The sequence below is a fragment of the Scyliorhinus torazame genome, chromosome 12 (genome assembly GCF_047496885.1).
Source record: "Scyliorhinus torazame isolate Kashiwa2021f chromosome 12, sScyTor2.1, whole genome shotgun sequence".
Taxonomy (NCBI): domain Eukaryota; kingdom Metazoa; phylum Chordata; class Chondrichthyes; order Carcharhiniformes; family Scyliorhinidae; genus Scyliorhinus; species Scyliorhinus torazame.
The window spans coordinates 174851108-174865255 of NC_092718.1; the positions used below are offsets into that span (position 1 = coordinate 174851108).

Genomic DNA, 14148 nt, shown 5'->3' on the forward strand with positions numbered 1-14148 from the left:
GCCAGGGAGGGAAGATCAGTTGCCCTTTTGTCGTACGATCTCTTCTGGCGATCGCGCTGCAGTTGCATCCTATGCAGTACCAGAGCATGGTCTATTGTTGGTGCCAGGATGGAAGGCACAGTGGTTCTGAGGGCGCAACCCATCAGCAGCTATGCGGGCAAGAGACCCGTGGCTAGTGGGGCCGAGCGATAGGCCAGCAGGGCGAGGTAGAAGTCCGATCCGGCAGCAGCAGCCTTGCAGAGTTGCCGCTTGGCAATGTGAACGCCCTTCTCCACCTTTCCATTGGACTGGGGATGCAGAGGGCTGGACGTCACGTGTGTGAAGCCATACGAGGCCGCAAAGGACGACCATTCATGGCTGGCAAAACAGGGCACATTGTCCGACATGACAGCCATTGGAATGCCGTGGCGAGCAAAGGTGTCTTTGCAGGCCCTGATGACAGCAGACGACATCAGATCGTGCAGGCGTATGACTTCTGGGTAATTGGAGAAGTAGTCCACTATGATAACATAGTCCATGCCAAGCGCGTGAAATAGGTCGACACCTACCTTCGCCCAGGGGGACGTCACCAGCTCATGGGGCTGAAACCTTTGGCAGGTTGTACAGTTGATCACCATGTTGGCAATATCGTCACTGATGCCCGGCCAGTATACCGCCTCTCGGGCCCTCCATTTGCACTTCTCGACCCCCAAGTGGCCTTTGTGTATTTGATCGAGAACCAGCTGGCGCATACTGTGCAGAATCACAATCCGGTCCAGCTTCAGAAGGATCCCATCAATGATGGCTGGGTCGTCTCGTACATTATAGAACTGCGGGCACTGCCCTTTGAGCCATCCTCCCGTCATGTGGCGCATCACTCACTGTAAAAGGGGGTCGGCTGCTGTCTCTCAGCGGATGCGGGCCAGACTGGAGTCGTCAGCCGGCAGATTTGCCGCTGTCAAGGCCACCTGTGCCTCGGCCTGACATACGAACCCCTCCGCATCTGGCGGCGTGCTCACTGCTCTGGATAGGGCATCCGCCACGATGAGGTCCTTCCCTGGAGTGTAGACCAGTTGGAAGTCGTACCTCCTGAGTTTAAGTAGGATGCGCTGGAGGCGAGGGGTCAACTCGTTCAGGTCCTTGTTTATTATGCTGACCAGGGGGCGGTGGTCAGTTTCGACCGTGAACCGTGGAAGACCATAGATGTAATCGTGGAACTTGTCTAAACTGGTTAGCAAGCCCAGGCATTCTTTTTCGATTTGCGCGTAGCGCTGCTCTGTGGGGGTCATGGCCCGCGATGCATAGGCAACCGGGGCCCATGACGACGTGTCATCCCTCTGCAGGAGCACTGCTCCAATGCCGGATTGGCTGGCATCAGTTGAGATTTTGGTGGGACGAGACATGTCGAAGAACGCCAACACTGATGCCGTGGTGAGTTTGCGTTTGAGCTCCTCCCATTCCAGCTGGTGTGTGTGTTGCCACTGGAACTCTGTAGATTTTTTGACGAGGTGGCGCAGAGTCGTTGTGTGGGAGGCAAGGTTGGGAATGAATTTCCCTAGGAAGTTGACCATGCCAAGGAAGCGTAGGACAGCCTTCTTGCCGGCCGGCTGCGGCATGGCTGTGATGGCGCTCACCTTGTCTGCATCCGGACGGACCCCTGACCGGGAGATATGGTCCCCCAGGAACTTCAATTCGGTCTGGTCAAAGGCGCACTTGGCTCGGTTGAGGCGCAGATTCCCGTATGCGGGCAAAAACGCGTTGGAGACGATGTATGTGCTCCTGCGGTGTGGTGGACCAGATGATGACATCATCCACATATCCGCGCACCCCTTCGATGCCTTCCATCATCTGCTCCATGATTCTGTGGAAGACCTCAGATGCCGAGATGATGCCAAATGACATCCGGTTGTAGCAGAATCTGCCGAAAGGGGTGTTGAAGGTGCATAGCTTTCGGCTGGACGGGTCCAGTTGGATCTGCCAAAATCCTTTAGAAGCATCCAGTTTCGTGAATATCTTCGCTTGGGCCATTTCACTGGTGATCGCCTCCCGTTTGGGTATGGAATAATGTTCCCGCATAATGTTATTATTGAGGTCTTTGGGGTCTATACAGATGCGGAGCTCACCAGAGGGCTTCTTGACACATACCATGGAGCTGACCCATGGCGTGGGCTCCGTGACCCTGGATAGGACTCCTTGGTCCTGGAGATCCTGCAGCTGCAGCTTGAGGCGGTCTTTAAGTGGCGCAGGAACCTTGTGAGGTGCGTGAACGACCGGGATGGCGTCCGGTTTGAGGCGAATTCGGTAGGTGTATGGCAGTGTTTCCATGCCTTCGAATGCCTCCTGGTTGTGGGCGAGGAGCGATTGGAGCTGTGCGTTGAACTCTGCATCCGGGAAGTCAGACGTGCCGTCTGGAGAGAGAGATAGAATTTGTTGCACAAGGTGGAGAGCCTTACATGCCTGTGCGCCCAGCAGGGAGTCCTTCGATGAGCCGACTATTTCGAACGAGAGTGTGGCCGTGTGTGTTTTGTGTGTCACCTGGAGCTGGCAGGATCCCATGGCCGGGATAACGTTCCCGTTGTAGTCGACCATCTTGCACCGGGTTGGCTGGATTGGTGGTCTGACCTTCATGGCATAGAATGCTGACCATGCTATGAGGTTGGCGGAGGCGCTAGTGTCCAGGCGGAAAGCGATCGGCGATCGGTTGACCGTCAGGGTGGCACTCCATTCATCGGCCGGATTGATGGTGTTTACCCAGTTCACATCAATGACCGCAACCCGGAAGGCGTCTTGGTCATCTGTGTCGTCGGTTTGGATGTCGTGATGTGGAGGATGGGTGGTCCGTACGTGTCTGCGAGGTTGTTGGATTTGTGGCAGATCCACAGGTTGAGCCGCTCGACAGTAGGCAGCGTAGTGGCCCATCTTACCACAGCGTAGGCATTGTCGGGTTTTTGCAGGACATTGCCCTTTTAAATGTGCAGCTCCACAGTTGCCGCACGTCATGACGTCATGGCGTTCGTTACGCCACTGCGCATGCGCAGTTCGGTCTTGCATCGGGCGCGCCTGCGCAGCACGTCCCTCAGTGTTGCCGTAGGTTTTGGCGCGCACAAACGCGGGAGGCCTCAAAAAGCGCGCGAAACGGCCGCCCTCGTCCGGGCCGCGGACCGGGAGAAACTCGATTGCCTGGATGCGTTCGGCCTCGTGGGCGGCCTGGCTAGCCGATTCGATCGCTTGGGACACCCTCCATGCCGATTCAGTCGCCTGAAATTGGGCATAGCGGCTGGTCGCATTTTCATGCAGGACACAGGCTTCAACTGCAGATGCTAAGGTCAGGCCTTTAATTTTTAGAAGCTGCTGGCGTAGGCCACTGGAGGCAACGCCAAAAACGATCTGGTCCCGGATCATGGACTCTGAGGTGGTGCCGTAACCGCAGGACTGCGCGAGTATTCGGAGGTGCGTCAGGAAGGACTGAAAGAGCTCATCCTTACCTTGTAGGCGCTGCTAAAAGATATACCTCTCAAAGCTTTCATTGACATCAACGTTGAAGTGCTGGTCGAGCTTGAGGAGGACCGTGTCATATTTAGATTTGTTCTCGCCTTCCGCGAACACCAAGGAGTTGTATACATCGATGGCGTACTGACCTGCGGCAGTGAGGAGCATGGCAATCTTTGTTTCATCCGAGGCGCCCTGTTTTTCGTTGGTTCGCATGAACAGTTCGAATCGCTGCTTGAAGAGCTTCCAATTGGTGCCCAGGTTCCCAGCAACTTGCAACGGCTGCGGTTTGTTGTGGGTGTCCATGGCTCAGGATGGCAGATTTGCCGGTAAGTATCGATTCACTCACTGATACCATGTGGTGTTGGGTGCTCTGAGGTACAGACGAACCAACACGGTTGTGATTGGTACAACGCAGTTTTATTCCAACTAGTTATTTACACATCTGACTTGGTACTCAGCACGTGATGACAGTGTGAGTGTCTTGTTAATGAGGTCCTGGCCTTGTCCTGTCTCCAGATGGACTGACCAGGAGGTGTTGTGTTTCTTGTTTTATACTGTGTCTGCTCTTGTCTGTGATTGGCTGTCATGTTATGTGTGCTAATTGGTCTGTTAGTCTGTCTATCATGATGTGTGTGTTGTGATGTGTGTTTGAATATCATGACACAAACTTTTACAGTGTGAAAGTGCTTCTTAATTTCAATCCCGGAAGCTCTGGTTCCCATTTTTAGACTAATCTTAGACTCTCCAACTGTTGTATTACTGGCATCAAACACAAACTTACCAATCACACACTGATGAATGGTAATAAATGTTTGGGTTGCTTATTGATGACCGTCAGACTATAGAGAGGCTTACAGGAGAGCTCTGCATACACATGCTACCAGGCGATCAACATTACTTCAACTGCTATGTCACATGTTGCTTCCTGTGGTGATAATACATATTTAGTTATAAACATACGCTATTCAAAACACTGCTGTATCTCTAGTAAAGCAATTTCGCAACATCAAACAATATAAATAGTTTTGCTCTGTTCTCCCTAATGAGTTGAAAATTTTAATCTAATTGCCCCTTAACCTTAGTACATCCTTAATTGCGCAATTGCTCCTCATAATTTATAGCCCCTAAGAGTCTAGCTATAATTCTGATAAACCTATCTGGCACCCCTTCAAGGTGTGGTGCCCAGAATTGCTCACAACGCTCCATGTCTGGTCTAACCAGGTCTTTGTATAGCTGAAGCAAGACTTCTACTCCCTTGTATTTTAGTCCTCTAGATATAAATGCAATTCCATTGGGCCTTTTAAATTATTTTCTGTACCTGTTCATGAGATTTTATTAATATACATGCCTGGATCCTCAAGTCTCATTGGACCGTCACTCTTTCTAGCTTTTCACCATCTGAGTGGCACAGTGACATAGTGGTTAGGCCTGCTGCCTCACAGAGCCAGGGACCCAAGTTCAATTTGGACCTTGGGTGAATGTCTGTGTGGAGTTTTCACTTTCTCCCCGTGTCTGCATGGGTTTCCTCCAGGTGCTCCACATTCTTCCCACAATCTAAAAATGTGCAGATTAAATGGATTGGCCATGCTAAATTGCCCCTTAGTATCCGAAGGTTAGGTGGGGTTCCGGGGATAGGGTGGGGGAGTGGGTCTTGGTAGAAAGCTCTTTCGAACGATCAGTGCAAACTCGAAGGGCTGATTGGCCTCCTTCTGCACTGTGGGAATCCCATGATTCTATGATCTGTCTATCTTACTTAGGCCCTCTGTAGATGTCCTCACATTTGCCTACATTAAAATCAATTTGTCATTCACTTAATCTGTCAATATCCCTGTGCTTCAATCTACACAGCTCACAAAACTACCTATTGTTGCGTCATCAGCAAATTCTTTCTAACCAATCATCTAAATAGTTGATAAATGAGGTGAATAATTGAGGCTGCAACACAGATCTCTGGGGGATGTGGGCTGATGTGGTCCAAATTTAATTTCCATAGTATCCTATCAGAGGTATTGCTTCAAGGAAAATGCCATCTTATCAACCAGAGTAGCACTTTAACACATCTCCAAAGTACGAAGTTGCATGCGAACACACTGCACCACCCAGTCCATCAGCTGTAATACATTTTCTTTATTCTCTTCCGGGGTAGGAATGTCACTGACAAAGTCAGCGTTTGTTACCCACCATTACTTACTCTTCAACTGAGTAGCTTGCTAGGCAATTTCAGAGGGCATTTAAGAGTCACTCATATTTCTGTGTGTCTGGAGTCACATGTAGGTCAGACCAGGGGCAGGTGACAGATTTATCAATGGCCCAGATGTGTTTTTATGACAATTGATGATAGTCTCATGGTGCCATTACTGAGACTATCTTAATATTCCAGATTTTATCACTTGAATTTAAATTCCACCAGCTGTGATGGTAGGATTTGAAACCATGCCCCAGAGCAAAGGCTTGGGCCTTTGCCGTTCTAGTCCAGTGACATTATTACCAGGACACCACCTCCCCATTATAGTACTTCCCTTATTCACAAATCTGGATCACTAGGGGGAGTTCATTATACGGGATCAACCTCACCAACTCGCATTATTCCATGTGTGTTTTTCTCTATTTGTAAATGGTGTATTAATCCTGTTCGCACAGGTGATGATCGTGCAAATGAAAATCTGGGGTTGCTCTGTTTTCACACACTATTCCTACGGGAACACAACCGCTTAGCGAGAGAGCTGAAGAAACTGAACCCACATTGGATCGGAGAAACAATCTACCAAGAGGCGAAGAAAATCATTGGAGCATTTCAACAGGTGGAGAAAATATGGAACGTACTTCAAATCGAAGGAGAGGGCCGCGATTTTCCGCCCACCCCACGGCGTGTTTTCTGGTGGCAGAGGGGAGTCGCCATTGGCCTCCAGTCCTATCAAGGTCTATGGCATTTTGTATGGCCCGCCCGCCTCGCCACCAGGAAAACTGCCGGGAATGGTGGAACACCTATGGCTGGACCAGAAGACCCTACAGGCGGGAAGGGAAAGAAAATCCTGCCTGATGGTTCTCAAAGTTCTTCACGACTTAGGTTTTCTCCACATCATGTCAGGGTTTCTTTCAGACCTATTGATGGAGATTGAGTACATTAATTCGTCAACAACCCAATTATTACTGAATCATTACTACCAGGGCTGGTTTAGCACATGGCTGAATCGCTGGCTTTGAAAGCAGACCAAGGCAGGCCAGCTGCATGGTTCCAATTCCCGTACCAGCCTCCCCGAACAGGCGCCGGAATGTGGCGACTAGGGGCTTTTCACAGTAACTTCATTTGAAGCCTATTTGTGACAATAAGCGATTTTCTTTTCATTTTCAGGGTGATAGAAGGCAAAATTAGATGGCCCTTGTTATTTTTTTATCTAGCATTTACTACTTTAATGTGTTCTCTGTTTGTGTGTTTACGCAGATTCACTGTAAAAATGTATTTCTGCCTCTGTTTTAGAGTGCTTTTCTTTCTCTTCTCTTGTTTTCTCTTTTCCCTTCATATATTTCTATTTCTTTCTATTAATCTGTCTGTAGTTGTGGGGGAAGGGATATTTTTAACCTTGGGTAGCACAGTAGCACAGTGGTTAGCACAATTGCTTCATAGCTCCAAGGTCCCAGGTTCGATTCCCGTCTTGGATTACTGTCTGTGCGGAGTCTGCACATTCTCCCCGTGAATATATGGGTTTCCTCCAGGTGCTCCGGTTTCCTCCCACTGTCCAAAGATGCACAGGTTAGATGGATTGGCCATGCTAAATTGCCCTTAGTTTCCAAAAACGGTTCAGTGGGGTTACGGGGATAGGGTGGAGGCATGGGCTTAAGTGGGGTGCTCTTTCCAAGGGCTGGTGCAGACTCGATGGGCCAAATGACCTCCTTCTGTACTGTAAATTCCATGATTCTTCATCTGTTGGACAGTGAATTGGTGGAGCAGGTTTCCCATTCATATCAAGGGACGTGAAAAGTTTGTTCTTTAACACACAGGCATTGCATCCCATTAAGTCAGTTTATGGCCTGAGTGGTGAAGCTGAAAATTATTGCTTCTACTTCTTGTCTTCTTGATTTCAGTTCTTTAGTTTTGGTTGGACTTTCCCATCAATTTGTTCCTATCTTGGGCAGAGAGTGAGGCAGTCCACCATGTCTGCACTCAACATTGGTGGATCCTGAGTGACTAAGGCTGCACTTTACAACACTGAGTGTTTATTTACGAAGCATAACAGGCGTGCATCTGGAAAAAGAGGTTCATTCCACCTGGAGAGTTATTCTGAGAACATTAGGACCAATGTCGCTGAGTCTAATTCAGCCTGAGTCTGTAACGTGAGAGGGTAATGGAATTCATGGCAAACCTACAGAGTTTGTAGTGCATTTGAAGAAGGTTGTTTTCATCTTACTGATGTTTATCTAGCGGGAAAAGCATAACTGAGAGAGGTGGTGATAAATTCTCTGTAATTCCATGATCCCATACTTCCAGCTGTAGTATAGGTCAAAAATTTGGGTTGTAATACTGAACATACAGTACAGAAGGAGGCCATTCGGCACATCGAGTCTGAACCGACCCACTTAAGCTCTCACTTCCACCCTATCCCCGTGACCCAAAAACCCCTCCTAACCTTTTTGGACACGAAGGGCAATTTAGCATGGCCAATCCACCTAACCTGCACGTCTTTGGACTGTGGGAAGAAACCAAAGCACCCGGAAGAAACCCACGCAGACACGGGGAGAACGTGCAGACTCCGCACAGACAGTGACCCAGCGGGCAATCGAACATGGGACCCTGGCGCTGTGAAGCCACAGTGCTAACCACTGTGCCACCATGCTGCCCAAATGATGTGGCTGTGCATCCAACCCAATCATCCTGGAGTGTGTCTCCCATTTGAGGGCATGGGATATGGAATTATAATGAGGAACAAAATAAGAAACATTATGTAAGAGAAATTAAAGAGAATGAATCAGTCGCGACTACTGCAATGACAAAGGTTAGTCAAGAGTCACTTACAAATGGTTAATAATTACTTTCTAACTTCTCTCTGACAGATTATAAATTACAGGGACTATGTTCCCTTCATAATTGGTAAGGACGCAACAGAGAAATATCTCTCTCAATACCAAGGTTACAATGAGTCGGTTGATCCCAGACTCTCTAATGTCTTCGCTACAGCTGCAATGCGCTTTGGGCATGTCACGATCCAGCCAATTCTGAACCGTTATAATGAAAAATACCAGGAGGCCTCGAAGTATCCCAGCATGTTCCTGCACTACACCTTCTTTGCTCCATGGAATTTAATTGAGGAAGGTATTCAACACCATCATTCCCCATAATTAGCAGCTTTTCCTACTGTAAAATAACAAGCAATTTCTAATATTGATGCACTCTTGTGCTTAATGGTTATGTCAGTGTTGGAATATAGAACAACCTTCCAATTTTAGCTTCCAGAATTAATATGCAGATCTCCCAGACAGGTTTAATAAATATTAGACACAGGATGCTAACTGCTTCTATATTGGCCCATCAAGCACTCAGAGAAAGCATATCTTAGACACAGAAGTTATAGAAGATATAAAGTTTTCTTTGCACTGTTGCATCAAACACTCATCATGTACAACACTCAGTATGAGATAGAAATGTGTGTCAGAAAATCCAAGATCAAGAAATGAATCTGTGGTCTCACTAAGCAACATGCTAGTTTTAGTAGCACCGATCTAAAACCTTCACATAATATAAATAAATATACTTCATGTGATATGCTCAATAAGTGTCAAAACTTCACTCATCCATTAACTAATAGAAGTATAATTGTTACACTCCATCTTTGTACACTGCCTGATTGGTGGTCTGTTCCACACATACACTATCAAGTTAGTTAAATCTAAACTATCTGTCAACTTCTCCTCGAAGGAATTTTACACCCCACCCCCTCCCAAACCGCCTCCGACCCTGGTAGTGGAAGTGGGGGGAGCAGTAAAATTGGCACTGTTGCGTGATACACATAATTGAACATTAACAACCGAAACACTGAATACTACTGACGCCATGGCAGTGTTGCTATGCCCACCATCGATCTGATCCCATGGGTATTTTACCAGTGGCAGTGGAGGCAATGGTTGGCCTGTTTGGCCATGGCCAATAAAAGTCCATCAGACAGCCTTCCAAGGTATTGATGCTCCCACCATGCTTTCCCTCTCACAACGTTGCCCCTCTACCCTTCACTGCTCTGTCCACACTGACCCCACCCCTCGCGCTGTGGCCGAACAGCCTAACCCCAGCAAGACTGTGGACTTCCTTTGTCTGGGCTCCATGCCACCTCTTCTTCAGGGGACTGTCTGAAATTTCAGCAGTGGCCACCACTCTGGCAGCGTCATTGGCTGGCATCTCTTGGAGGTGGAGCTTCTTCTCCAATGTAATATATACAAGAATCCAAGTGTGACCATAGTCCAACAATTCTCTACAGAATTATTGTCACCTCCTGGGATCCATGTATCCCTTTGGTTCTAACTCACAAGCCAATAACCTTTCTATATTACTGTGCTGTGCAGTTGATAAAACCATAAGAGTCTACAGAAATGAAATGAAAATCACTTATTGTCACAAGTAGGCTTCAAATGAAGTTACTGTGAAAAGCCCCTACTCGCCACATTCCGGCGCCTGTTTGGGGAGGCTGGTACGGGAATTGAACCGTGCTGCTGGCCTGCCTTGGTCTGCTTTCAAAGCCAGTGATTTAGCCCTGTGCTAAACCAGCCCCTAAGGGAAGAAAAGTGGTGGGCAAGAAGATTTGGAAGTTTTAGGAACCAGGAAAGAATGACAAAAAATATTTAAGGAGGCAGAAATTGGATTGGGGAGAAAACTAGCAAGAATTATAAAAATGAACAGTAAAAGCTACTACAAGTATATGAGGAAAAGAATAAAGTGCCCATTAGTTCCCTAAAGGGTGAGAATGGGGAATTAATGATGGGAAACAAAGAAATACTTTGAACATGTATTTTGTATCTGTCTTCACAATAGAAGACACTGAAAGCACCCCAACAATAGCAGAAAATCAAGGGGCAAAAGGGAGAGAGGAACTTAAAACAATTGTAATTACTATTGTATTGGGTAAACTATTGGGACAAAAGACTGACAAACATGATGGCCTGCGTCCTAGATAACTGACTTCAGAGATAGATTCACTAGATTCTGGAAGAGTCTCATTGGATTGGAAAACCACAAATGTAAGACTTCTATTTAGGAAAGGATGGGGGCAGAAATTTTCAGCTAGGTAGCCTGATATCTGTCATTGGGGAAAATGCTAGAATTATTAAGGAGGTAGTACCAAGGCATTTAGAAAAGTATAACACAATCAGGCAGAGTCAACATGGTTTTGTGAAAGGGAAATCATGTTTCACAAATGTATTAGCATTCTTTGAGGATGTAACAAGCAGGATAGATGAAGAGGAACCAATAGATATGTATTTAAATCTCCAAAATGCTTTTGATAAAAGTGCCACATCAGAGTTTACTGCACAAGATAAGAGCTGATGGTATTGGAGTGATAGATTAGTGTAGGTATAATGAGTAACAGAAAGCTGGGTAAATGGATCATTTTCAGTTTGGCAAACTGTAACAAGTGGAGTACCACAATGATCAGTACTAGGGTCTCCAATATTTACAAATATATCAATGACTTGGATGATCTATATTAATGGCTATTATTGTCAAATTGCTGATGATATGAAGATGAGTAGGAAAGTAAGTTGTGAGATGGGTACAAGGAATTTGCAGAGGGACAGATGTGGGTTAAGTGAGCGGGCAAACATTTAGAAGATGAAATATAGGGCGCGAGTTAACTAAATGGGAACAAAGTCCCATAGCAAGCACATTTACCTATGTGTTTCCCAGCGATCCCAGCGCCGAGAAACACAATGCTATCAAACGTCGCTCGGGTTAGCTAGAGGGCCTCAGCAGGGAACACGAGGCTAAGGCTGCACAAGGCCCCGTTTTCTCTGCAGCCACAGCAGCGATCCCCACCCCCCCTCCCCAAGCCCCAACTAACTATGAGTGGGTCCCTGGGACCCCCCGCACCTCCCCGCAACACCCGTGCAGGGCACCCCCAGCCCGATTGCCGCCATAGGAAAAATACCAGCTTGGCATCTTAGCAGTACGAACCTGGTACCTTGGCAGTTCCCCTGACAGCTGGTAGTGTCACCTGGGCACATTTTCAGTGCCAGGCTGGCACCCAGGTGGCACTCCCGTGGTACCAGGCTGGCAGTGCCAGGGTGTCCGGATGGCAGCAGCAGTGCCAGGGTATCACCCTGCCCAAAGGACATGCACCTGGGGGCCTCCAATCCCCTGGGAGACCCCCACAGGTGCCGTTCCATCTGGTTCCCGTTTGTGGTCACCAGCACTGAACGGCGCGCGCACAAGATCTCCGAGGCAAAGGGAATAGATGCCAACGGAAGCCTAAAAATTCTAAATAGATTGTCTCCCTAACTAGAGGAAATAATACACCCGATTCAATCTATCAAAACTTTTCAGAAATTTAACAGTAAACTCCACTAAATCACCTCTTAATCTCTTCAGTAACAATGGAAATCATCTCAAGTCTATCCTCGTAACTATAGTTTTCCATTCACAGTGAAATCTGCTGGTCGCTGGGATTTTAATATCCTGTTCCATGAGGGGGATTCCCAAAACTGCTCACAGTACTCTAATTGTGGCCTGAAATTTTTTCTTTAAATCACTCTCATGACTTCACTCATCTTCAGGGAATTAGATTGGACTACCTGTCGTGTTTTACTCATCTACACACTTCAATGTCTTTCCATTGAGTTAATGAGTGTGCAGTCTTGCTTGAGTCACTCCCAGAATATATTACCTCCTATTTATCCATATTGAATTAGGACTGATTGCTCTCTGAATAATATAGTTGCTCATTACCTTCATCATCTGGGCAGTAATCTGGTGGAATGGATCACCATTTATTAAGGCCATAAGACCATAAGACATAGGAGCGGAAGTAAGGCCATTCGGCCCATCGAGTCCACTCCACCATTCAATCATGGCTGATTTCAACTCCATTTACCCACTCTTTCTCCATAGCCCTTAATTCCTCGAGAAATCAAGAATTTATCAACTTCTGTCTTCAAGACACTCAACGTCCCGGCCTCCGTGGCAATGAATTCCACAGACCCACCACTCTCTGGCTGAAGAAATTTCTCCTCATCTCTGTTCTAAAGTGACTCCCTTTTAAGACCATAAGACATAGGAGCGGAAGTAAGGCCATTCGGCCCATCGAGTCCACTCCGCCATTCAATCATGGCTGATTTCAACTCCATTTACCCGCTCTCTCTCCAGAGCCCTTGATTCCTCGAGAAATCAAGAATTTATCAACTTCTGTCTTAAAGACACTCAACGTCCCGGCCTCCACCGCCCTCTGTGGCAATGAATTCCACAGACCCACCACTCTCTGGCTGAAGAAATTTCTCCTCATCTCTGTTCTAAAGTGACTCCCTTTTATTCTAAGGCTGTGCCCCCGGGTCCTAGTCTCCCCTGCTAATGGAAACAACTTCCCTACATCCACCCTATCTAAGCCATTCATTATCATGTAAGTTTCTATTAGATCTCCCCTCAACCTCCTAAACTCCAATGAATATAATCCCAGGATCCTCAGACGTTCATCGTATATTAGGCCTACCATTCCTGGGATCATCCGTGTGAATCTCCGCTGGACCCGCTCCAGTGCCAGTATGTCCTTCCTGAGGTGTAGGGCCCAAAATTGCTCACAGTATTCTAAATGGGGCCTTACTAATGCTTTATAAAGCTTCAGAAGTATATCCCTGCTTTTATATTCCAAGCCTCTTGAGATGAATGACAACATTGCATTTGCTTTCTTAATTACGGACTCAACCTGCAAGTTTACCTTTAGAGAATCCTGGACTAGGACTCCCAAGTCCCTTTGCACTTCAGCATTATGAATTTTGTCACCGTTTAGAAAATAGTCCATGCCTCTATTCTTTTTTCCCAAAGTGCAAGACCTCGCACTTGCCCACGTTGAATTTCATCAGCCATTTCTTGGACCACTCTCCTAAACTGTCTAAATCTTTCTGCAGCCTCCCCACCTCCTCCATACTACCTGCCCCTCCACCTATCTTTGTATCATCGGCAAACTTAGCCAGAATGCCCCCAGTCCCGTCATCTAGATCGTTAATATATAAAGAGAACAGCTGTGACCCCAACACTGAACCCTGCGGGACACCACTCGTCACCGGTTGCCATTCCGAAAAAGAACCTTTTATCCCAACTCTCTGCCTTCTGCCGGACAGCCAATCATCAATCCATGTTAGTACCTTGCCTCGAATACCATGGGCCCTGATTTTACTCAGCAGTCTCCCATGAGGCACCTTATCAAAGGCCTTTTGGAAGTCAAGATAGATAACATCCATTGGCTCTCCTTGGTCTAACCTATTTGTTATCTCTTCAAAGAACTCTAACAGGTTTGTCAGGCACGACCTCCCCTTACTAAATCCATGCTGACTTGTCCTAATCTGACCCTGCACTTCCAAGAATTTAGAAATCTCATCCTTAACAATGGATTCTAGAATCTTGCCAACAACCGAGGTTAGGCTAATTGGCCTATAATTTTCCATCTTTTTCCTTGTTCCCTTCTTGAACAGGGGGGTTACAACAGC

General features: G+C 47.1%; 1 protein-coding gene across 3 annotated transcripts in view; it reads left to right on the plus strand.

Moving 5' to 3' along the window:
* The window catches only part of LOC140386752 (myeloperoxidase-like), a 103759-nt gene that overhangs the window by 74892 nt on the left and 14719 nt on the right, over positions 1-14148 (plus strand). For 2 of the 3 annotated variants that reach the window (XM_072469405.1, XM_072469406.1), the window contains exons 9-10: positions 6112-6272; positions 8521-8779. In XM_072469405.1, coding sequence (XP_072325506.1) covers positions 6112-6272; positions 8521-8779 — 420 coding nt within the window. The remainder of the gene's footprint in view (positions 1-6111; positions 6273-8520; positions 8780-14148) is intronic. The other variant, XM_072469408.1, reaches the window with a different exon arrangement.